General features: G+C 42.5%; 1 protein-coding gene across 2 annotated transcripts in view; it reads left to right on the forward strand.

Moving 5' to 3' along the window:
* LOC121004696 (oocyte zinc finger protein XlCOF7.1-like) overlaps positions 1 to 24,177 on the forward strand; it is a 67,274-nt gene that overhangs the window by 10,960 nt on the left and 32,137 nt on the right. For both annotated transcript variants that reach the window (XM_040436992.1, XM_040436993.1), the window contains exons 3-4: positions 1,329 to 1,508; positions 1,593 to 1,698. In XM_040436992.1, the coding sequence (XP_040292926.1) occupies positions 1,329 to 1,508; positions 1,593 to 1,698 (286 nt within the window). The remainder of the gene's footprint in view (positions 1 to 1,328; positions 1,509 to 1,592; positions 1,699 to 24,177) is intronic.

Raw genomic sequence — 24,177 nt, forward strand, 5'->3', positions numbered from 1 at the left:
CGTTTTGCGGTTACGTGAGGCACTGCATGCATTGGTCTTTATTCTTACAGTAGAGAAGTCATTAATTATAACTTTTTGTGAATTGGGACATTTAAACTTGCATTTTTTTTAAAATTCCAATCTAAATTTAGTAGGAGTCGGAGTCGGTGCATTGTTTGCCGACTCCGACTCCAAGTACCCAAAATTTCCCCCGACTCCGACTCCTCGACTCCGACTCCACAGCCCTGAATTTAAATGCAATGCACTCCGAAAGCAGCATGTTATAGAGCAGATAATATAGTTTTGTGGGGAAAGATTCAGTAAAACCTGTAATTTTATATATTTTTCTTAGCTTTTTCCACCTCCTGCAAACATCTATCGGTACAGGCGGGAGGTATTATCAGTGACTGACAGCTATCTCTTATGCACTCTAAAGGCTGTATTACACTGGCCGATATTTGGGCAATAATAGCCAACAAACGTTTGCATGAACGCTCGCAGATTCCCGATGAATGAGCAAATGCTCGTTCATTGGGAAATTCTGATTTCTAAGCATGCTTAAAAATCAGCATTTGCCGCCGGCGGATCGTGCTATCTAATAGCGATCTGATGGCAGCAAACCACTAGACAGTATGGGGATGAGCGATGGCATAGCGATGCTGACATAGAATTCCTTTATGGTCCTTGGTAGCGGAATCCATAACGGGATTCTTAGATAACCCTAACCTGTACACCAAACTTGAAAACACAATTTCGCTCAACACTAGTGACAGGTCCTCCTTAAAGGGGTTGGCCACTTTCTGGTTACTGTTGACCAGTGTGTTTGTGAGATGATTATATGGCACTTACTAATATTGTCTATTGAAATTTTCCACCATTTTCTATATTTCATAAGCCATGCCCCTTGTTTACAAAGTCTTTTGAGCTGTCCACACAAAGGTCCTGTCCATAAAATGGCTGCTGATGGAGGGTCATGTGACCAGGCAAATCACCTCCATGTGATGTCTCCTCCATTCTAATACACTGCACCTGCCATCTGCCAATAGTGGAGACATCACATGGCGGTGATTTGCCTGGTCACGTGATCCTCCATCAGCAGCCATTTTATGGACATGACCTGTGTGTGGACAGCACAAAAGACTTTGTAAACAAGGGAGCATACCTTATAAAAAATAGAAAATGGTGCAGAATTTCAACAAAGGCTATATTAGGAAGTGCCATATAATCATCTCACAAACACATTAGTCAACAGTAACCAGAAAGTGGCCAACCCCTTTAAGCCTGAATTCTGGTGCATTTAACTTAGAAATTCTACCCTATTATGTTTTTAAAATTTGCTTATTTTGAAGGATTATGGACCTGTAAATGAAAATGTGATACGCAGCAGTGCCCACCATGTGTCTGGAGGATGTAGTAGCACTCAGAAACCCATCACAGAGCCACCAATTCACTCACTGATACATGAGGAAAACCATGAACACCAGATCCTGGACCTCACCAAGAAGATCATTGAGCTGCTGACTGGAGAGGTGAGCGCTGCTGGGAATTCTGGGACATTATACAGTAATACAAGGGAGGTGTCAGGTTGGTGACTGTATCATTGTGTGTGTCAGGTTCTTATAAGGAGTCAGGATGTCGCTGTCTATTTCTCCATGGAGGAGTGGGAGTATATAGAAGAACACAAGGATCTGTACAGGGATATTGTCTTCACTTCCCCGGGTAAGAGGAATTATTGGTGTCTCTTGTGTTGGTATGTGGGGATTGTGTGTTTTTGTTTGCCTTTATAGAACAATTTATGAAACCATCTAGGCTGGAGAAGTACATGGTTTCAGAAGTGGCAGACTGCTTATCGCTCTTCACTTTCAGCCAGTGTGTGGCCATTTATTTAACTAGTTAAATGGCTAGCCAATACAAGAGTAGAAAGGGGCTTTTTGTTATTCATAGCTTGTCATTCCCAGACTTTAGAATTGTTGGATGAAAGACCTTTTCCTGAGGAGTAGAAAATCTGGCCATGCAGAGAATTCATTCAACGGTAGTGTTTTACAAAGAGAGCTTGATACTAATAGTTGAATGAAGTGTGCAGTTACCCGGTCAGAGAACCATCACCTGTGCCTGTATGGTACCAGACATCCTACTGTGATTTCACCATCATGTAGGGTCACACTAAGACTTTTTGTTGCACTACCAATTGAGTCATAAAGCTGCACTGAGCTGTATGCAAGCATAAGCACTCCAAAAAGTCTGCTTTGTAAGCATTTGGACGGGGGCTATAGTTCTATTACTCGGTAGCAGTACAAAAAGTCTGAGTAGCCCTGGTCCTAATGGTACATACATGCAGAATAAAACCAAAGGTTCTGTGGAAGAGAAATTGCATGTCTGTGTATGGTTAGGTAGCTGCTAAATACTATGCATGTCTGCATAAACATATCAAATATACAGGTTTGTTGTGGGAACCAAAGTACATAACATGTACAATCATGTCAAAAAATTAGGACATGTCAAGTTTTTTATTTAACATATGTCAAACTCTTTCCTGTACCAGTTTTTCTTTTTTCTTTTTCGTCTCCCCTATAACTTTATTTTTCTGTTCTGCCATGTTTTTTGGATTTTGCTTTTACGGTGTTCTCTGTGCTGCAAAAATTACATGATAACTATTTTGCAGGTCAGTATGATTATACTAAATGTATAGCGTTTTTCTTGTGCTTTACTGCTTTAACCCCTTCCTGACATGTGATGGACATGTACAGAGCACGTCAGGTCTTTGAAGATGGTGCCCGCTCCAGAGTGGGGCAGGCGCCATGGCTGACACCCGGAGCTAATGTCTGTGATCGGAGATAACATTTAAAGGCTATGTACACCTTTAGTGGCAATTTGTTTATTATTGCATTGTACTTATTTTGAGCTAAAAATAATTTTTTCAATTGGTCTTTATTAACAATATAGAATCCTTTTTTCTGTACAGAGCGGAGATGCTCTACTAGCCGCCTGTCTTTTCCATCATCCGGGGAGCAGACGAACACCTTATCTCTGACCTCCTAAACACTCATTATAGCTCAATTCTTATGTTACTGGTAAGAATGTGGCTTAAATAAGTGTTTATAACCTCTTAGAAGTTTAGAGATAAGGGTTATTAGATGACCCAAAGTGAAAGTACCAGTCACACAGAAAAACAGTTAAACCTTTGTGACAGAATGGCTCAATATTTTTAATAAAGGCCAATTGAAAATATGATTTTTAGCCAAAAATGAGTAAAATATATTCATAAACAAAAATTGCCTCCAAAGGTGTACATAGCTTTTAACCCCTCAGGTCAGTTGTCTTCATGGCAACTGAGAGGCTTTTCCCTGAATGGCTTTCCCACGTGTACATTGTTGGAGCCGTTCATTTTTTCTGATAGCCTCGAGCCTGCTAAAGGCTCTGAGGCTACCACAGCAATACTTCCAATGGAACCCTGCCTGTGGTAGGGCTCCATAGCAACATGGCGAATCTCCCATAGACTGCAATGGTAATTCTTTCCCTAAGGTGACCTAATAGGTGTAAAAAGAAATAAAATTAAAGTTTTTAAAAATATACAAAACATATAAAAATTCAAATCAAATAAACGGTTTAAAAAATAAAAAAAAGATGATTTGCCCCGCTTTGTCTCAAAATGCCCATATTATTAAAATACAGTCCTGATCAAAAGTTTAAGACCACTTGAAAAATGGCAAAAAATCATATTTTACATTGTTGGATCTTAACAAGCTTCAACATGCAAGAAGAAGAAATGAGAGTGAGACAAAACATTTTTTGAGCATTCAATTAATTGAAAATAACGATTAAACTGAAACAGGCAGTTTTTCAGCTGATTCAAATTTTAGGACCACATGCCTTTTAAAAGGCCAAATCTGTGAAAAGATGTGGATTCATTGTCATTTTCTGTCAGGTAGTCACACGTTGTGATGGCAAAGGCAAAAAAACTCATTTTTTGAACGTGATCAGGTTGTTGAACTGCATAAGCAGGGTCTCTCACAGCGCGCCATCGCTGCTGAGGTGGGACGCAGTAAGACAGTAATTTGGAATTTCTTAAATGATCCTGAGGGTTATGGAACAAAAAAGTCAAATGGAAGACCCAAAAAAATGTCATCAGCACTGAGCCAGGGGATCCAATTGGCTGTCCGTCAAGACACTGGACGATCCTCGACCCAAATTAAGGCCCTTACTGGTGCTGACTGCAGCCCCATAACAATCAGACGGCATCTGAGACTGAAGGGCTTCAAAAACAAAAAAACATCTTCAAAGACCTCGTCTCCTTGAACGCCACAGAACTGCTCGTTTGGACTTTGCAAGAGAGCACCAAACATGGAACATTCAAAGGTGAAAGAAAGTTTTATTCTCTGATGAGAAAAAAATTAACCTTGATGGTTTCCAACGTTATTGGCATGATAAGCAGATCCCACCTGAGATGTTTTCTACGTCCCACAGTGGAGGGGGCGCCATAATGGTCTGGGGTGCATTTTCCTTCAGTGGAACAATGGAGCTTCAGGAGATGCAGGGGCGTCAAACGGCCGCTGGCTATGTCCAGATGTTGCAGAGAGCATTCCTCATGACTGAGGGCCCTCGTCTGTGTGGTAACGACTGGGTTTTTCAACAGGACAATGCTACAGTACACAATGCCCGCAGGACAAGGGACTTCTTCCAGGAGAATAACATCACTCTTTTGGCCCATCCTGCGTGTTCCCCTGATCTAAATCCAATTGAGAACCTTTGGTGATGGATGGCAAGGGACGTTTACAAAAATGGACAACAGTTCCAGACAGTAGATGGCCGTCGTGCGGCCGTCTTCACCACTTGGAGAAATGTTCCCACTCACCTCATGGAAACGTTTGCATCAAGAATGCCGAAACAAATTTTTGAAGTGATAAACAATAACGGCAGAGCTACTCATTACTGAGTTCATGTTTGGAAGTTGGATTTCTCTTTTGGGAGGGGTTTAGTTTTTTTTTGGAGGTGTGGTCCTAAACTTTTGATCAGCTGAAAAACAATCCTGTTTCAGTTTATTCGTCGTTTTCATTAAATTGAATGCTCAAAAAATGTTTTGTCTCACTCCCATTTCTTCTTGTTGCATGTTGAAGCTCTACTTGGAACCTTGTTAAGATCCAGCCATGCTTAAACTTTTGATCAGGACTGTATTAACTTATTTATCCTGTATGGTGAATGGAGTAATATGAGAAAATCTGAATGGGTGATTCGCTGTTTTTTAAGTTCCTTCATTTCACAAAAAATTTAATAAAAAGGCATACACACTCCAAAATGGTATAAAAGCTGAAATGAGCCCTCACACAGTTCCGTAGATGAAACTATAAAAAAAATGTTAGGGGGGGTCAAAATATGGTGATGTAAAGCACAAAATTATTTTTTTCCCAAAGTTTAATTTTTCTTTATTAAAACACAAAAAATAAAAATGTGGTATTGCTCTAATAGTACTGACGTGGAGAATGAAGTTTACTTGCTAGTTTTACTGCATAGAGAATGATGTAAAACTAAAACCCATAACACTTTATTCACACAGTCCAGTGTTTGGTCAGTTATTTCCATCAGTGATTGTGAGCCAAAACCAGAAGTGCAGCCTCCACAGAGATGAGGGAAAGATTTGCACTTGTTCTGTGTTTCTGATCCACACCTGGTTTTGGCTCACGATCATGTATGGAAAACACTGACCAAACACTCAAGGCCTAAGGCCGGGTTCACACGAACGTGTGTGACCCGTGCCTGTGAAGCGGCCCGCAAATAGCGGGCCGCAATGCTTGTTCGCCGGCCGTAGGTCAGCCGCATCGGATCGCGGACCCATTCACTTTAATGGGTCCGCGATCCGGCTGTTCCGCGAAAAGATAGGACTTGTTCTATCTTTTAGCGGAATGGAACAACGGGACGTAACCCCAGGAGGCACTCCGTAGTGCTTCCGAGGGGTCCCGTCCCGTGCGGCCGTTCCGCGTTTCCGGATTAGCGGACCCATTGAAGTGAATGGGTCCGCATCCGTGATGCGGAATTCACACAGAACTGCGGCCGTGTATTGCGGCCCGCGATTTGCGGGCCGCAATACGGCCACGGGTCACGCACGTTCGTGTGAACTTAGCCTAAGGCTGGGTTCACACTTGAGCGTTTTACAGCGCGTTCAAACGCGCTGTAAAACGCTCAACACATGAAAACCAATGCTTCCCTATGGCCCTGGTTCTCACTTGAGCGTTTCACAGCACGTTTGAACGCGCTGAAAAACGCCCTACGCTCAAACAAGTTCTTGAGCTTCTTTGGGGCGTTTTGACGCGCGTTTGTGGCCATAGGACACTGCAGTCAATCACACAAACGCGCGTCAAACGCGCGTTTACTATTTCAAAAAACGCGCATAACAATGCGCGACAAAAACAGCTTCCCACTATACAATATTAAATGGTGCCATTAAAAAGTACAACTTGCCCCGCAAAAAACAAGCCCTCATATGGCTATGTGCACAGAAAAATAAAAAGTCATGGTTCAAATGATATGCCCAGCAATCTCCGTAAAACAGGAACTTTATTACATGCTTTATATTTATAGTATATGCTATTACATGCTTTGAGAAAGGGCCAGTTTATCCTGAAACATATCAACGTTACTTGCATTTTACGCCCGCTATAACAAAGTTCCTGTTTTAAGGAGATATTGCTGTGGCGGACATATCATTTGAAGTCTGTCTTGGAGCTCCAACTGGGTCCCAGCCACGCCACTTTCCAGGTGAATTTTATTTAATTAGATTACACTGTAGCTGGTGAGAATTGTTATTGTGCTTATGTTTTAATAAAATATTATGGCTCTGGGAAGGCAGAGAATGAAAATGCAGAAATGGAAAATCACCCAGTTGGGAAGGGATTAAAAAAAGTATACATCTACAGAGCTGTGTGACAGCTTGTTTGTTTTTTTTGTTTTTTATCACATTTATGCAATACTCTGATAAGCTTCAATGGGCTCTACAAAAAACCATAATGCTGCTGACAAACTGAAGGAATTTGCCCAATTGCAGCCAGATGAAGGCTCGTGCTCATAACTTCCTCAGCATGCTGTTCAGACATGGGCTCACAGTATCCCAGATCCCACTAATGTACAGTCGTGGCCAAAAGTTTTGAGAATGACAAAAATATTAGTTTTCACAAAGTTTGCTGCTAAACTGCTTTTAGATCTTTGTTTCATTTGTTTCTGTGATGTAGTGAAATATAATTAGTCGGTTTTTGTTTGTCCACCCGCCTCTTGAGGATTGACAACAAGTTCTCAATGGGATTAAGATCTGGGGAGTTTCCAGGCCATGGACCCAAAATGTCAACGTTTTGGTCCCCGAGCCACTTAGTTATCACTTTTGCCTTATGGCATGGTGCTTCATTGTGCTGGAAAATGCATTGTTCTTCACCAAACTGTTGTTGGATTGTTGGAAGAAGTTGCTGTTGGAGGGTGTTTTGGTACCATTCTTTATTCATGGCTGTGTTTTTGGGCAAAATTGTGAGTGAGCCCACTCCCTTGGATGAGAAGCAACCCCACACATGAATGGTCTCAGGATGCTTTACTGTTGGCATGACACAGGACTGATGGTAGCGCTCACCTTTTCTTCTCCGCAAGCCTTTTTCCAGATGCCCCAAACAATCGGAAAGAGGCTTCATCGGAGAATATGACTTTGCCCCAGTCCTCAGCAGTCCATTCACCATACTTTCTGCAGAAGATCAATCTGTCCCTGATGTTTTTTTTGGAGAGAAGTGGCTTCTTTGCTGGCCTTCTTGACACCAGGCCATCTTCCAAAAGTCTTCGCCTCACTGTGCGTGCAGATGCGCTCACACCTGCCTGCTGCCACTCCTGAGCAAGCTCTGCACTGGTGGCACTCCGATCCCGCAGCTGAATCCTCTTTAGGAGACGATCCTGGCGCTTGCTGGACTTTCTTGGACGCCCTGAAGCCTTCTTAACAAGAATTGAACCTCTTTCCTTGAAGTTCTTGATGATCCTATAAATTGTTGATTGAGGTGCAATCTTAGTAGCCACAATATCCTTGCCTGTGAAGCCATTTTTATGCAACGCAATGATGGCTGCACACGTTTCTTTGCAGGTCACCATGGTTAACAATGGAAGAAAAATGATTTCAGGCATCACCCTCCTTTTAACATGTCAAGTCTGCCATTTTAACCCAATCAGCCTGACATAATGATCTCCAGCCTTGTGCTCGTCAACATTCTCACCTGAGTTAACAAGACGATTACTGAAATGATCTCAGCAGGTCCTTTAATGACAGCAATGAAATGCAGTGGAAAGGTTTTTTTGGGATTAAGTTAATTTTCATGGTAAAGAAGGACTATGCAATTCATCTGATCAGTCTTCATAACATTCTGGAGTATATGCAAATTGCTATTATAAAAACTTAAGCAGCAACTTTTTCCAATATTTATGTAATTCTCAAAACTTTTGGCCACGACTGTAGATATGCCCATGGAAGATGAGTTGGGAGAACCCACGCTTAAACAAGTTACGGTGTAGTTCCTTGCAGCCATCACAACATATAAAACCACCATCACTGGCAAAATAGAGGACATAAAAGTAGATGTAGGAATCCTGAGGCAAAACTTACAAAATCTGTGAAATAGGGTTCACACTGCAGAAGAATCCATTTCTCGCCTGGAAGATACTACTGCTAACATACCTAGAACCATTTCAGATCTGACCTCTAAGTCAGAGATGTGGAAGCAAAAGGCTGATGATCTGTAAAATCACTTATGCTGTAATAATGTAAGAATCATCGGTCTTCCTGAGAGAGCTGAGGTCAGATACCCTGATGAATATGTTGATAGATGGATAAAATAACTTTTTTCAGAAACTGCCTTTTCTGCGGCCTATGCAGTCAAGTGGCTCACAGAGTCCCTGCCAGGAGCCCTACCGCACCCCTTATTAGCAAGATTTGTAAATTGCAAAGACCATGATAAAATCCTGATGCTGGCTAGGAAAAAGCAAGACCTAAAGGTTGACAACATGCGGGTATCCATTTTCCTGGACTTTTCTATGGAGCTGCAGAAACACAGAGCTTTGTTCCTGGATGTGAAAGGACTCATCAGACAAGCGAATATTCCATATTCCATGGCATACCCTGCCAGACTTTGCGTGGTGGATGGGGAAAAAGCTGTATTCTTCACCACTCCCAGAGAGGCATCTGAATGGCTATTCTTGCAGAGACGTTCCCCTAGAAGATCTATTTGTCACAGGTTTGGACTTGGTCTACCTGATATCCTTTTATTTCATGGTTACAGCTAAGCTTGGTTCTGCCCAGTAGATGCATGTCTTTGCTGTTTCAAACTTGAGTGGAGGTTTAGAAATGTTTATCTTCTCTTTTAGATTTGTTTGTTTTGTTCTGGATTTGTTTGTTAATAGTAGCTGGCTGGGAGTGAGTTCATATCTGTCTTCCATACCATGGCGAAACTATCCACTTCTAGACCATGCCATTTACTCCCTTCCTGACCAAGCCTAATGCCTCATTCACACGTCAGTGTTCGGTCAGTGACTTTGAACCAAAACCAGGTGTGGTTCTAAACACAGAACAGGTGCAGATCTTTCCCTTATACCTTATGTCTGTGGAGGCTCCAATCCTGATTTTGGTTCACAATCACTGATGGAAATCACTGACCAAAACACAGACGTGTGAATGAGACATCAGTTTGTGAATCTGACACGTGTCACTTTATTTGGTAATAACTTTGGAATGCTTTTAATTATCCAAGCCATTGTGAGATAGTGGTTTTTTTTTTCCCACACATTGTATGTCATGTTAATGGTAGATTTGGAAAAATTCACTATTTTCTAAATTTGAATCGCTCAGTTTATAAGACAGATAGTGATACCTCATACAATACTTATTAATTACCATTCACCCTATGTCTACTTTATTATTTTGGTAATGTTATTTAATTTTTTAAGGACGTTAGAACGTTTAGATTTTTAGAAGAATTTTTTTTTTTAATTTGAGAAAATTTCCAAAATCAATTTTTTTAAGGACTAATTTAATTCTGAAGTCCACCCATAAATTACCCATTTTAGAAACTACACCTCTCAAACTATTCAAAACTGATTTTAGAAATGTTAACCATTTAATTCCACAGGAATTCTACAGGAACTGTAGGTGAAATTTCACTTATTTTGCAGATTTTCCATTTGAATCCTTTTTTTCCTGTAACACATCAATGGTTAACTTCAAAACAAACATCAATATTTATTACCCTGATTCTGCAGTTTACAGAAACACTACATATGTGGTTGTAAACTGCTCTATGGGTACATAGCAGGGCTCAGGAGGGAAGGAGCGCCATATGGTTTTTGGAGGGCAGATTTTGCTGGAATGGTCTTAGTTGTGCTTAGTGCTATGTTGCATTTGAAGAGACCCTGAGGTACCCCCACAGTGAAAACCACCAAAAAGTGACCACATTTTGGAAATTGCACCACCCAAGAAATTTTTAATTGGTGTATTAAGCACTTTGATCCAACAGGCTTTCATAGAATTTATAACGCTTGGCTGTGAAAATAAAAAATTCCTTTTTTTTTAAATTTATTTTTTAAACAAGAAAATGGTACTTTAAGCCCAAACTTTCTTTTTCAAAAAGGGAAAACAGGAGAATGCCACCCCACAATTTTCTACCCATTTTCTCTTGAGTACAGAAGTACTATAATTAACTAGATACCACTGGTGCGGGATTGTACTTCTCTATTACTACTCCAATAGTTCTCTTCCTGGAAGAGTTTTACTGGATTGATTTATTAGAGACACATCAATCCCATCACTAAGGAATTTTCATGTCCTAACAGTAGTCACAACTCGCTATCTCGCATAGATGACACTGTTGGAACTAGGAATTTATTCCTTCAGCTTAAATCCATAAGTTATCTACCTGGAGGAATATTAGACCATTCTCCACTATTAGGTATATTTGAGCGCTTTGCCCCATCAGTAAGATATAAAAATGAACATACATCCTTTCTGGCTCACTCTTCTTGATAGTACAGATAAAAGACCACTTAAATACTTTTTTACAGGCCCACTCGAATGAGCATAACCAAATCCTGCTTTGGGATAGTCTCAAGGCCAATCTGAGAGGCAGCCTACAATCCCATATATCATATATTAAAAAGGAATCCGGCAAGAAAGAGAAGGCTCATGCAAAAACCTGTATGGATAAGTAATGTCAATATATTACACAACCTGGTGATTCCAACAAGGCTGAATGGTTAATGGCAAGTAGACCATGCCTAATCGTACTGAAAGAACAGGTGGATAGGCAACCGTTTTTCTTAAAACAGTCTGCATTTGAGCTAGGCAACCAGTGTGGGTGGTTATTAGTACACCAGTCTACCCCATCTTCAACCATACTGTCGATTCGCTCTCCATCAGAGCAGGTGATGACTACTCAGTCCAATATCTTACACACCTTCACACAATTCTTTGAAAACCTATATTAATCTAGCATTGACAGGTTTGAGGCGGACAGTCTTATTTGGCAGAGCTGTCCTTTGCTACACTGGACTCTGCACAAAAAGAGGCCCTTGATACACCAATTTGTTTGGAGGAGGTTAAACCAGCCATATCAGATCTCAATAATGGCAGATACATTAAAGATATGGATATTTTGGCACCTGTATTGTTAACCACATATCATTTGGCACTAGACACTGGTTCGCTCCCTACATAATTTATGGAAGCATCAGTCATTTTATTACTGAAAGCAAAGAAAGGCCCCCCTAGATTGTGTATCATATATAAGCTGATAGCATTACTCAATTTATAGATTATAAAATTCTCACTAGTATATTGGCCTCTAGACTTAACCAAGTAATATTATTCCTGATACACACAGACCAAACAGGCTTCATACTTGGGAAATCTACCACGGATAATATAATGTGGGTGCAGGTGGTGACCCAGATAGGTTTTGCTACAAAGGTGGATTGGGCCCTATCAATGCTTTTGATTCTGTGGAGTGGACTTTCCTGACTGCCTGAAAAAGTTTGGTTTTGGTCCTAACTTCTTGCAAAAAAGCCATGACGTCGCGGTTCCTGGGACGCATCGCCGCGCCGGGCCGCCTCTCCCTGCGTTCCACCGGCCATGTGACTTCCTTTACTCGGAGTCACGTGGGCGGAAGTGGGGCGGGTCCGGGACACTGGCGCGCTGGTCTGGGTTTTTAAAAGCGCTGACAGGTAAGCGTCCTTTGCTGACAGCCGTTCTGGATAACTTAAATCCTGGGTCATATTTGGACCTTTATGGGCGTCACCCACTGGTGAGCTTGTACTTAAGCTATCTGTGGTTTGTGGTGGTCTTGGCTCCACTGGCCTGGCCCCTCTTATACCTGCTGGAATATCTGTATACCAGCTTCAACCACCGTATGCTTATTCCTTTTTCCCCATTTTTTGTTTTTTTCAATGCAGGCTTCACCATCAGCCTGGCATTGTATTTGTACATCTCCCCTGATGAGTTTGTCTTGAATGAAACGTGACACGTCGGGAGTCTACCTTTTATAGGGTGTACTAGGGATTCCGCCCGTTATTAGGGATAGGTATTCGGACGGGGACGCTCCTTGCGGGGCAAGTACCTCGTATAGGTAGGCAGGGTGATTTAGCCCCTACCCCTTCACCAGGGTTGATTAGGGATTCCTTGCTCCTGTTTCCTGCCTTGCTGAGGTTGCTATGTTGGAATTATCTCCGTTGGTAACACATCTATGCAATCCATCGTATGGGAGGCCGCATGCATTCAAGTGACTCCACCATCTACGCCTACAGCACCTGATGTGTGAGAGCGTTTTTTTTTTTTTTGTCTGCTTTCCATCAGTGTTACCCATTTGTGTTTGTATGTCCTGGCCCCATTGGGCTGTCTTCATGTTAGTCTGTTTAGAGGCCCTCCAGGCCGATACTTTGTTAGTGCTTCACTTTTTTTAGACTTCGGAATAAATGTTAAGTTTTACCCCTTTGTCAAATAAATATTCACAATAATCTAGTAAAGAAGTTTTACGTCCAATATTACATAAAATTATCTGCCTGAGTAGACGTATGAGGAAAAAAATAATAAAGGATTTATTAAATATAAATAGGGAAAACTGAATATCACGTCTGTGACAATCAGGCTTCCAGACTCCAATGGTGGTGTAGGAGAGGGATTAAATCCACACCACTATAATAGAGTCCGGACTAGAATCCTATACAGCTAGCACTGCGGTGCTAATATAAGCTGATCAGGAAATTGCACACGGCTCAAGGGGTTAAACCAGGCACAGGTTTGTCAGGTGTGGATCAACCTGGCTGGGCGATGTGGGATAGCTGACGAGTGAATCAAGCCCCCTTGGGGTAAAGCATCCACCAGATGCCACAATATTGTGGACGCTCACTCAGCCATCTCCATCAGCCCAAACAGCCAAGGTGTAATGATAATCACAAACCCTAAGTACACAAGTCAGCTGTAGCGCTGCCTGAGTCAAGCACACACCCTGCCTAAAGAGCCGTGTAACAAACACAGGATCACCGGCTCAACGCGTTTCCCTATGGCCATATGAGCCACAATTCATCAGGAGCGAAGCGAAGTGTTTAAACAGTATTAGCCTGTGGAGCAGAACCGCCTCACACTGTTGTGTGTAGAGGCATTCGGCGCTGTGATGGCGGTTCTGCTCCACAGGCTAATACTGTTTAAACACTTCGCTTCGCTCCTGATGAATTGTGGCTCATATGGCCATAGGGAAACGCGTTGAGCCGGTGATCCTGTGTTTGTTACACGGCTCTTTAGGCAGGGTGTGTGCTTGACTCAGGCAGCGCTACAGCTGTCTTGTGTTCTTAGGGTTTGTGATTATCATTACACCTTGGCTGTTTGGGCTGATGGAGATGGCTGAGTGAGCGTCCACAATATTGTGGCATCTGGTGGATGCTTTACCCCAAGGGGGCTTGATTCACTCGTCAGCTATCCCACATCGCCCAGCCAGGTTGATCCACACCTGACAAACCTGTGCCTGGTTTAACCCCTTGAGCCGTGTGCAATTTCCTGATCAGCTTATATTAGCACCGCAGTGCTAGCTGTATAGGATTCTAGTCCGGACTCTATTATAGTGGTGTGGATTTAATCCCTCTCCTACACCACCATTGGAGTCTGGAAGCCTGATTGTCACAGACGTGATATTCAGTTTTCCCTATTTATATTTAATAAATCCTTTATTATTTTTTTCCTCATACGTCTACTCAGGCAGATAATTTTACCCCTTTGTCCCCTAGGGGATCAGTACATTTTGTCACATATTATTGGGAGTAACCTGTCAAGTGTACAGTCGTGGCCAAAAGTTTTGAGAATTACATAAATATTGGAAATTGGAAAAGTTGCTGCTTAAGTTTTTATAATAGCAATTTGCATATACTCCAGAATGTTAGGAAGAGTGATCAGATGAATTGCATAGTCCTTCTTTGCCATGAAAATGAACTTAATCCCAAAAAAAACTTTCCACTGCATTTCATTGCGGTCATTAAAGGACCTGCTGAGATCATTTCAGTAATCGTCTTGTTACCTCAGGTGAGAATGTTGACGAGCAAAAGGCTGGAGAAAATTATGTCAGGCTGATTGGGTTAAATCATTGTTCTTCCATTGTTAACCATGGTGACCTGCAAAGAAACGTGTGCAGCCATCATTGCGTTGCATAAAAATGGCTTCACAGGCAAGGATATTGTGGCTACTAAGATTGCAAACTACAAATTGGCGTGGTATTAAAAAGCAGGAAGTGCTCAACCCCGTATGCAGTGGTGCATCTATACCGGGGGGGGGGCAGATCCTGCACTTGTGGCCCGTTGCTAATGGCAATCCCCAGCAAAAATGCATACAATGGAGGATGCCTGCAGCGGACCACAAGTACCACAATGGACATCCTACACAGGATAGCAATTGTGTGGATGTGATAGACAGTCAGTCTACTAAGATTGCACCTCAATCAAAAATTTATAGGATCATCAAGAACTTCAAGGAAAGAGGTTCAATTCTTGTTAAGAAGGCTTCAGGGCGTTCAAGAAAGTCCAGCAAGTGCCAGGATCGTCTCCTAAAGAGGATTCAGCTGCGGGATCGGAGTGCCACCAGTGCAGAGCTTGCTCAGGAATGGCAGCAGGCAGGTGTGAGCGCATCTGGGCAAAGACTTTTGGAAGATGGCCTGGTGTCAAGAAGGCCAGCAAAGAAGCCACTTCTCTCCAAAAAAAAACATCAGGGACAGATTGATCTTCTGCAGAAAGTATGGTGAATGGACTGCTGAGGACTGGGGCAAAGTCATATTCTCGATTGAAGCCTCTTTCCGATTGTTTGGGGCATCTGGAAAAAGGCTTGTCCGGAGAAGAAAAGGTGAGCGCTACCATCAGTCCTGTGTCATGCCAACAGTAAAGCATCCTGAGACCATTCATGTGTGGGGTTGCTTCTCATTCAAGGGAGTGGGCTCACTCACAATTTTGCCCAAAAACACAGCCATGAATAAAGAATGGTACCAAAACACCTTCCAACAGCAACTTCTTCCAACAATCCAACAACAGTTTGGTGAAGAACAATGTATTTTCCAGCACGATTGAAACGTATGAAGTGCGTGTAATTATATTTCACTACATCACAGAAACAACTGAAACAAAGATCTAAAAGCAGTTTAGCAGCAAACTTTGTGAAAACGAATATTTGTGTCATTCTTTAAAACTTTTGGCCACGACTGTAGTTACTTGGCGTTATAGATTCGTTGTATCCTAACTTCTTGCGATGGATATCTCCGTTTATACTCAACCCCTACTAGCAGACTTCTAATAAATGGAAGCACCGGCTATTAGAATACAAACCACCGAATTGTATAAGTGTGCTACACTGGGAGAAAGAGCGATCCGTATTGATTTATATGCAGATGACATCATTCTTTTTTTATCCTTACATAATCCATCACTAACCCATGCCATTGCTTTTATTGATACATATGCCACTTTCTCGGGACTCCCAAGTGAATTGGGAGAAATCAGTATATATGACTCTCGACAGGGCTAGTTGGACAGGCCTACACCTGTGCATCAGTTAAAAGTTGTAGACTACTTTATTTAGGCATAATTATCACTAAATCATATTCACAAGCTCTACAGCTTAAAGGGGTCGTCCCACGAAAAATATTCTACAGCTTTCAAACCAGCATCTGGATCTGAATACTTTTGTAATTGCATGTAATAAAAAATTTTGCATAGTCACTGAGTTATTCAATAAAATGTATCTGTACAGCGCCACCTGCTGTTTGTTTTTCTTATTTCTTTGACCTGCTCACTAAGAAGGCCGCACATGCTCAGTTTCATCCTTTGACTGCCTCCTGAGCTGTGATAGGGAGAGCTGAGACACGCCCCGTTAGCTGCAGCAGAGAAGACACTGCCCTTGATCTGTCAGCTTGATATAAATCTAGCAGAGCAATGAATGAGGAGATCTCTGGACCCATGTGAGCTACAGGGCAGGTTCTAGCTTTGTTAGAAAGAGGTTGTCATGTACTATATGATGTCTGATTTTCATTTTTTTACATTAGTCGTGGGATAATCCCTTTAACTGCCTCCGGACCGCCTAACGCAGGATTGCGTTCCGGAGGCGGTCGATTTGTTCCTCTTCGGCGCGTCATCCCGCGAGACGCGAGATTTCCTGTGAACGCCTGCACACAGGAGCGCGCGTTCACAGGATCGGGAGGTAAACGAGTACATCTACAGCCTGCCAGCGGCGATCATTCACTGGCAGGCTGTAGATGCGATTTATTTTTCTTAACCCCAAAAAGGTATATTAGACGCTGTTTTGTTAACAGCGTCTTATATACCTGCTACCTGGTCCTCTGGTGGTCCCTTTTGCTTGGATCGACCACCAGAGGACACAGGTAGCTCTGTAAGTAGCACCAAACACCACTACACTACACCCCCCCCCCGTCACTTATTAACCCCTTATTAACCCCTGATCACCCCATATTAGACTCCCTGATCACCCCCCTGTCATTGATCAACCCCCTGTAAGGCTCCATTCAGACGTCCGTATGTGTTTTGCGGATCCGCAAAACACGGACACCGCGGATCCGCAAAACACGGACACTGGCAATGTGCTTTCCGCAATGTGCGGATCTGCACATTGCCAGAACTATATAGAAAATGCCTTTTCTTATCCGCAATTGCGGACAAGAATAGGACATGTTCTATAGGCTCTACAAAAAACGCAGTGTTCGCCCGATCAGGCCTGATCTTGTGCGCACACTTGCGTTCAGTCCGCCCCACCGCAGTGACAGAATTTTTTTTTTTTCTGATCACTGCAAAAACACCGTAAAATCGCTGCGGCACTATAAAAAGATCACTTTTGAGGGGCAAGGCGAGTTCATAGAAGATAATTTTTTTTGTCACAAGTTAGCGGAAATTGTTTTTTTTTTTTGTTTTTACCATACCCCTCACGGAATACCTTGGGGTGTCTTCTTTCCAAAATGGGGTCACTTGTGGGGTATTTATACTGCCCAGGCATTTTAGGGGCCCTAAAGCGTGAGAAGAAGTCTGGAATCCAAATGCCTAAAAATGCCCTCCTAAAAGGTACTCATTGGAATTTGGGCCCCTTTGCGCACCTAGGCTGCAAAAAAGTGTCACACATGTGGTATCGCCGTACTCAGGAGAAGTGTTTTGGGGTGTATTTTTACATTTACCCATGCTGGGTGAGAGAAATATCTCATGTAAAATGACAACTTTGTATAAAAAAAAATGGGAAAAGTTGTCTTTTACAGAGATATTTATCTCACCTAGCATGGGTATATGTAAAAATACACCCCAAAACACATTGCCCTACTTCTCCTGAGTATGGCGATACCACATGTGTGACACTTTTATGCAGCCTAGGTGTGCAAAGGGGCCCAAATTCCAAAGAGTATCTTTGCGATTTCACAGGGCATTTCTTACACATTTGGATTCCAGACTTCTTCTCATGCTTTAGGGCCCCTAAAATGCCTGGGCAGTATAAATACCCCACAAGTGACCCCATTTTGGAAAGAAGACACCCCAAGGTATTCCGTGAGGGGTATGGTGAGTTCATGTAAAATTTTATTTTTTGTCACAAGTTAGTGGAATATGAGACTTTGTAAGAAAAAAATTAAATAAATCATTTTCCGCTAACTTGTGACAAAAAATAAAAACTTCCATGAACTCCCTATGCCCATCAGCGAATACTTTAGGGTGTCTACTTTCCGAAATGGGGTCATTTGTGGGGTGTTTCTACTGTCTGGGCATAGTAGAACCTCAGGAAACATGACAGGTGCTCAGAAAGTCAGAGCTGCTTCAAAATGCGGAAATTCACATTTTTGTACCATAGTTTGTAAACGCTATAAGTTTTGCGCAAACCAATAAATATACACTTATTGCATTTTTTTTTTATCAAAGACCTGTAGAACAATAAATTTAGAGAAAAATTTATATAGAAATGTAGTTTTGTTTGAAAAATTTTACAACACAAAGTGAAAAATGACATTTTTTGCAAAAATTTCAGGCAATTTCGATTAATAACAAAAAAAATTTAAATGTCAGCAGCAATGAAATACCACCAAATGAAAGCTCTATTAGTGAGAAGAAAAGGAGGTAAAATTAATTTGGGTGGTAAGTTGTATGACTGCGCAATAAACCGTGAAAGTAGTGTAGTACAGAATTGTAAAAAGTGGTCTGGTCATTAACCCTTTCATGACCAAGGGTCATTGATGCCCTAATGTCCAGGTCAAAATTTACAAATCTGACATGCGTCACTTTATGTGGTAATAGCTTTGGAACACTTTTACTTATCCAAACGATTCTGAGATTGTTTTCTCGTGACATATTGTACTTCATGATAGTCATATATTTGAGTCAATATATCTCACCTTTATTTATGAAAAAATCCAAAATGTACCCAAAATTTAGAAAAATTCACAATTTTCCAAATTTCAATTTCTCTGCTTCTAAAACAGAAAGTCATACCTAATAAAATATTTATTACTTAACATTTCCCATATGTCTACTTTATGTTGGCATCATTTTGGAAATGTCATTTTATTTTTTTAGGACGTTAGAAGGCTTAGAAGTTTAGAAGCAATTCTTAAAATCTTTAAGAAAATTTCCAAAACCCACTTTATAAGGACCAGTTCAGGTCTGAAGTCACTTTGTGGGGCCTACATAGTGGATACCCCCATAAATGACCCCATTGCAGAAACTACACCCCTCAAGTTACTCAAAACTGATTTTACAAACTTTTTTAACCCTTTAGGTGTTCCACAAGAATTAAAGGAAAATGGAGAAGAAATTTCTAAATTTCACATTTTTGGCAGATTTTCCATTTTATTGCATTTTTTTATTTAACACATTGAGGGTTAACAGCCAAACAAAACTCAAAATTTATTACCCTGATTCCGCGGTTTACAGAAACACCCCACATGTGGTCGTAAACTGCTGTAAGGGCACACGGCAGGGCGCAGAAGGAAAGGAATGCCATACGGTTTTTGGAAGGCAGATTTTGCTGGATTGGTTTTCTGAACGCCATATGTTTTTTATTTTTCTGCCGATCGTCTTGTGCAGGGGCTCGTTTTTTGCAGAAAGTGTTGAGGTTTTAATTTGTACCATTTTTGGGTACATAGGATTTTTTGATCATTCATTATTACACTTTATAGGGCAAGGTGACCAAAAAATTGGCTGTTTTGGAACAGCTTTCATTTATTTATTTTTACAGCGTTCATCTGAGGAGTTAGGTCATGTGATAGTTTTATAGAGAAGATCGTTACGGAAGTGGCAATACCTAATATGTATACTTTTTCTTATTTATTTAAGTTTTACACAATAATAGCATTTCTGAAACCAAAAAAATTATGTTTTAGTGTCTCCATAGTCTGAGAGCCATAGCTTTTATATTTTTTGGGCGATTGTCTTAAATAGGGTATCATGTTTTGCGGGATGAGGTGACGGTTTAATTGGTACTATTTTGGGGGTCATAAGCCTTTTTTATCGCTTGCTGTTGCACTATTTGTGATGTAAGGTGACAAAAATAGCTTTTTTTGGCACAGTTTTTTTTTTTTTTTTTAATAGTGTTTATCGGACTGGGTCTATCATGTGATATATTTATAGAGACGGTCGTTACGGACGCGGTGACACCTAATATGTGTATTTTATTTTTTCATTTTTTTTATAGGAAAAGGCAATTTCTTTTTTTAATTTACATTTTTATTTATTTATTTATTTTTCATTTTTATTATTTTCACTTTCCTTTTTTATCAAGTCCCTCTTGGATCATGAAGATCCAATGGGGCTGATGGCTGTACTATACTTTGCAATGCTCTTGCATTGCAAAGTATAATACTATTAGATGCCCTGTAGGTGGCAGCACCGGATGCCTTTGCCATGGCAACCGGACGCCTTTGCAAAGCGTCCGGTTGCCATGGCAACCATCGGGCGCTGCTATCAGCGCTGCAGCCCCGATGGTTCAGAGAGGGAGCTCCCTCCCTCTATTAACCCCATGGATGCTGCAACCGCAGCATCTATGGGGTTACAGCAGAGTGTCAGCATAGAGCTGACACTCGCTGCTGATGGCGGCGGCTCAGGAATGGAGCCGCCGCCATCACACACAGCGGGGGCACAGGATCGGGGGCAGCGCTGGATGGGGGGGGGGTATTGGGGTACGGGGGCTAACCTTGAGGGTGAGGGAGGCTGGGGCAGGAGGGGCGGGGAGACAGCATGGGGCGGATCGCATCAGGGAGGGACTACATGAATATGGATCGGGCGGGGGAACTACTGCATCAGGGGCAGGCGCGCACAGGGGGGTGTTGGAGGAGCACAGATCGGGGGGCACAGGAAGGGGGCACAGATTGGGGGCCACAGAGACACTACCTGATTTCAGGCTGTGATCTGCAGAGCGCAGATCAGAGCCTGAAACCGGCATTTTTTCCACTGCCGCGATCCGATTGGTTAGTCTGCACAGACTAACCAATCGGATCGATTGTCGGCAAGGGGCCACTCTGATTGGTCCCTTGCCGACATTACTGCACTGTATGCTGTCCGTGACAGCAGCAGGGCAGGGGCAGAAGCTTTAATCCAAGCGCTTTGCAGCGCTTGGATTAAAGAACTGTCTTGACGTTTATAGACGTGATAGCTGCACGGGGCATGTGCAGCTATCACGTATATATACAGATTGCAGTCGGGAAAGGGTTAAGGGGGTTTAAGCTAGGGGGGCTCAGGTGGTTAATATCCCTCCCCTATTGGCCTATACCTGTGATGTCTAATCTCCGGAACTCCAGCTGTGGTAAAACTACGATTCCCAAGATGCACACTTGCTTGGCTGTTCTCAGAACTCCATAGAAATGAATGGAGCTCACAAAGTTCCTACTAGATCATTGCATCCAGGTTCATCTCCCAGTCCTGTAACATATGGGGTCATTGATCAAAGTGGTCTAAAGCAGAACTGGCTTAGTTGCCTATAGCAACAATCAGATTCCACCTTTCATTTTCCAAAGGAGCTGTCAAAAAAGAAAGGTGGAATCTGATTGGTTGCTATGGGCAACTAAGCCAGTTCTACTTTACACCACTTTGATCAATGACCCCAATAGTTTGTTAGGCTGAAAGAAGACATACATCCACCCAGTTCAGCCTGTTATCCTGCAAGTTGATCTAGAGGAAGGGAAAAAAAAACTGTAAGGTGCCAATTTTTGTCAGTTTAGGGAATAAAAACTCCTTTCCGACTCAAATCAGGCAATCAGAATAACTCCCTGGATCAACAACCCCTCTCTAGTAGCTATAGCCTGTAATATTATTACACTCCAGAAATACATCCAGGCCCCTCTTGAATTCCTTTAATAAACTCACTATCACCACCTCCTCAGGCAGAGAGTTCCATAGTCTCACTGCTCTTACCGTAAAGAATCCTCTTCTATGTTTGTGTACAAACCTTCTTTCCTCCAGACACAGAGGATGTTCCTTCGTCACAGTCCTGGTTATAAATTGATCTTGACAAAAATTAAATGAACATTAAGGACAGAGATACAGGGAATATTCAGAATTACAAATAGGTTGCACCAAGATGGCAATATGTCTGGACTTTTCTACAGAAGTACAAAAATAAAGGGTGCAGTTTAAGGCTGTAATAAGGAGACTCCAAGCTCTTAAAGCATGTTACTTAATGGCATTCCCAGCTAGACTGCAAGTGGTTGCACTAAATACGTTTCTTTTGACAAAAGCAGCAACTGGCTGGGTTGATATGCAGATCCATGGGAGCACTATCTAAGGCCTCATGCACACGTCTGTTGTGCGGCCGTTCCGTGCATTGGGGACCGCAAGTTGCAGTCCCCAATGCACGGGCAACATCCGTGCGGCAGACGGGACGGATCGAGACCCATTCAACTTGAATGCGTCCATGATCCGTCTGCATCGTAAAAAAAATAGAACGTGTTCTATTTTTTTGCGGTGCGGAGCCACGGACAGAAACACCACGGAAACACCTCCATAGTGCTTCCGTGGGCTTCCGTTCCACACCACACCTCCCGGATTGTGGACCCATTCAAGTGAATACTTTATCTATAGTTATAGTTGCTGTTTTGTGTTTCTGGTCTTGTGGAGATGCATATAATTGGAGCTAGGCTGGATAGTGGGAGCAATAGTGAGCAATAGTGAAAATAGTAAGGCTGGGTTCACACGAGCTTGTCCGGATGCGTCCCGGTGTATTGCGGCAAACCCGCGCGAGTAGGAACGCAATTGCAGTCAGTTTTGACTGCGATTGCGTTCCGATGTTCATTTTTTATCGCGCGGGTGCAATGTGTTTTGCACGCGCGTGATAAAAAACCGACTGTGGTACCCAGAGCCGAACTTCTTCACAGAAGTTCAGGTTTGGGTTCGGTGTTGTGTAGATGTTATTATTTTCCCTTATAACATGGTTATAAGGGAAAATAATATCATTCTGAAAAAAGAATGCTTAGTAGGTGATCAATTGAGGGTTAAAAAAAATAAAAAAAATTAACTCACCTTCTCCTCTTGTTCGCGTAGTTCCCGGTCTCTTCTTTACTTCTTTAATGATGAGCTGTGGGCTAAAGGACCTTTGTTGACGTCAGATCACATGCTCCAATCACATGGTCCATCACCGTGGTGATGGACCATGTGATTGGAGTATGTGATCTGACGTCACCACAGGTCCTAGCCGGTAGTTCATCATTAAAGAAGAGACCGGGAACTACGCGAACAAGAGGAGAAGGTGAGTTTATTTTTTTTAACCCTCAATTGATCACCTACTATGCATTCTGATTTCAGAATGCTATTATTTTCCCTTATAACCATGTTATAAGGGAAAATAATATAGTGAATAGACTGTCACCTAGCAGCCATGCGTGAAAATCGCACCGCATCCGCACTTGCTTGCGGATGCTTGCGATTTTTCACGCAACCCCATTCAATTCTATGGGGCCTGCGTTGCGTGAAAAACGCTGAATATAGAGCATGCTGCGATTTTCACGCAACGCACAAGTGATGCGTGAAAATCACCGCTCATCTGAACAGCCCCATTGAAATGAATGGGTCGGGATTCAGTGCGGGTGCAATACGTTCACCTACCGCATTGCACCCGCGCGGAATACTCGCCCGTGTGAACGCAGCTGTCACGGCCACGGTTATGGCCGTGACTCCTTGGGAGCCGCATACTGTTGCCCGCGGTTTTGGGTTGTAGTGTCAACTGCAGCTTGAGGCATAATGTAGTTGGCCTCAGGTGCGGTTGCCGCGGACAACAGCTATGTGTGCGGTTCCCTGGGAGTTATGTGCACGTTTGTATGCACTTATGTATGTCTGTGTGCACTCTGTTTTATGTTTGGTGTGCACTGACATCTTCCCTTCACTGTGGTTGCCCGTGGCAACGTTAGGTTGTATTATGTACATGTGGTGGCAGTGTCCCGGCCTTCGGGCTGACTCCCAGGACACGCTTGCCACCCATGTCGCTGCCTGCGGCAACAGCCACAGTGTGTTTGTTGTTTTGGACACTTCCCCTTTAAGTTGTTTTCCCTTTCTGTGGTTTTGGAAGGGTTAACTCCCTTTCAGTGTGTGTGAGTCACGGGGTGTGTCTGATTGTTGGGTGTGGCCTCTTGGCCCTATATAGCCTCAGTTGTAGGCAGTAGCCAGAGAGGGTGTTTCAGCCATGCTGGCTGTAGACATCCTCCT

This window comes from Bufo bufo, chromosome 6, assembly GCF_905171765.1.
Source record: "Bufo bufo chromosome 6, aBufBuf1.1, whole genome shotgun sequence".
Lineage (NCBI taxonomy): Eukaryota > Metazoa > Chordata > Amphibia > Anura > Bufonidae > Bufo > Bufo bufo.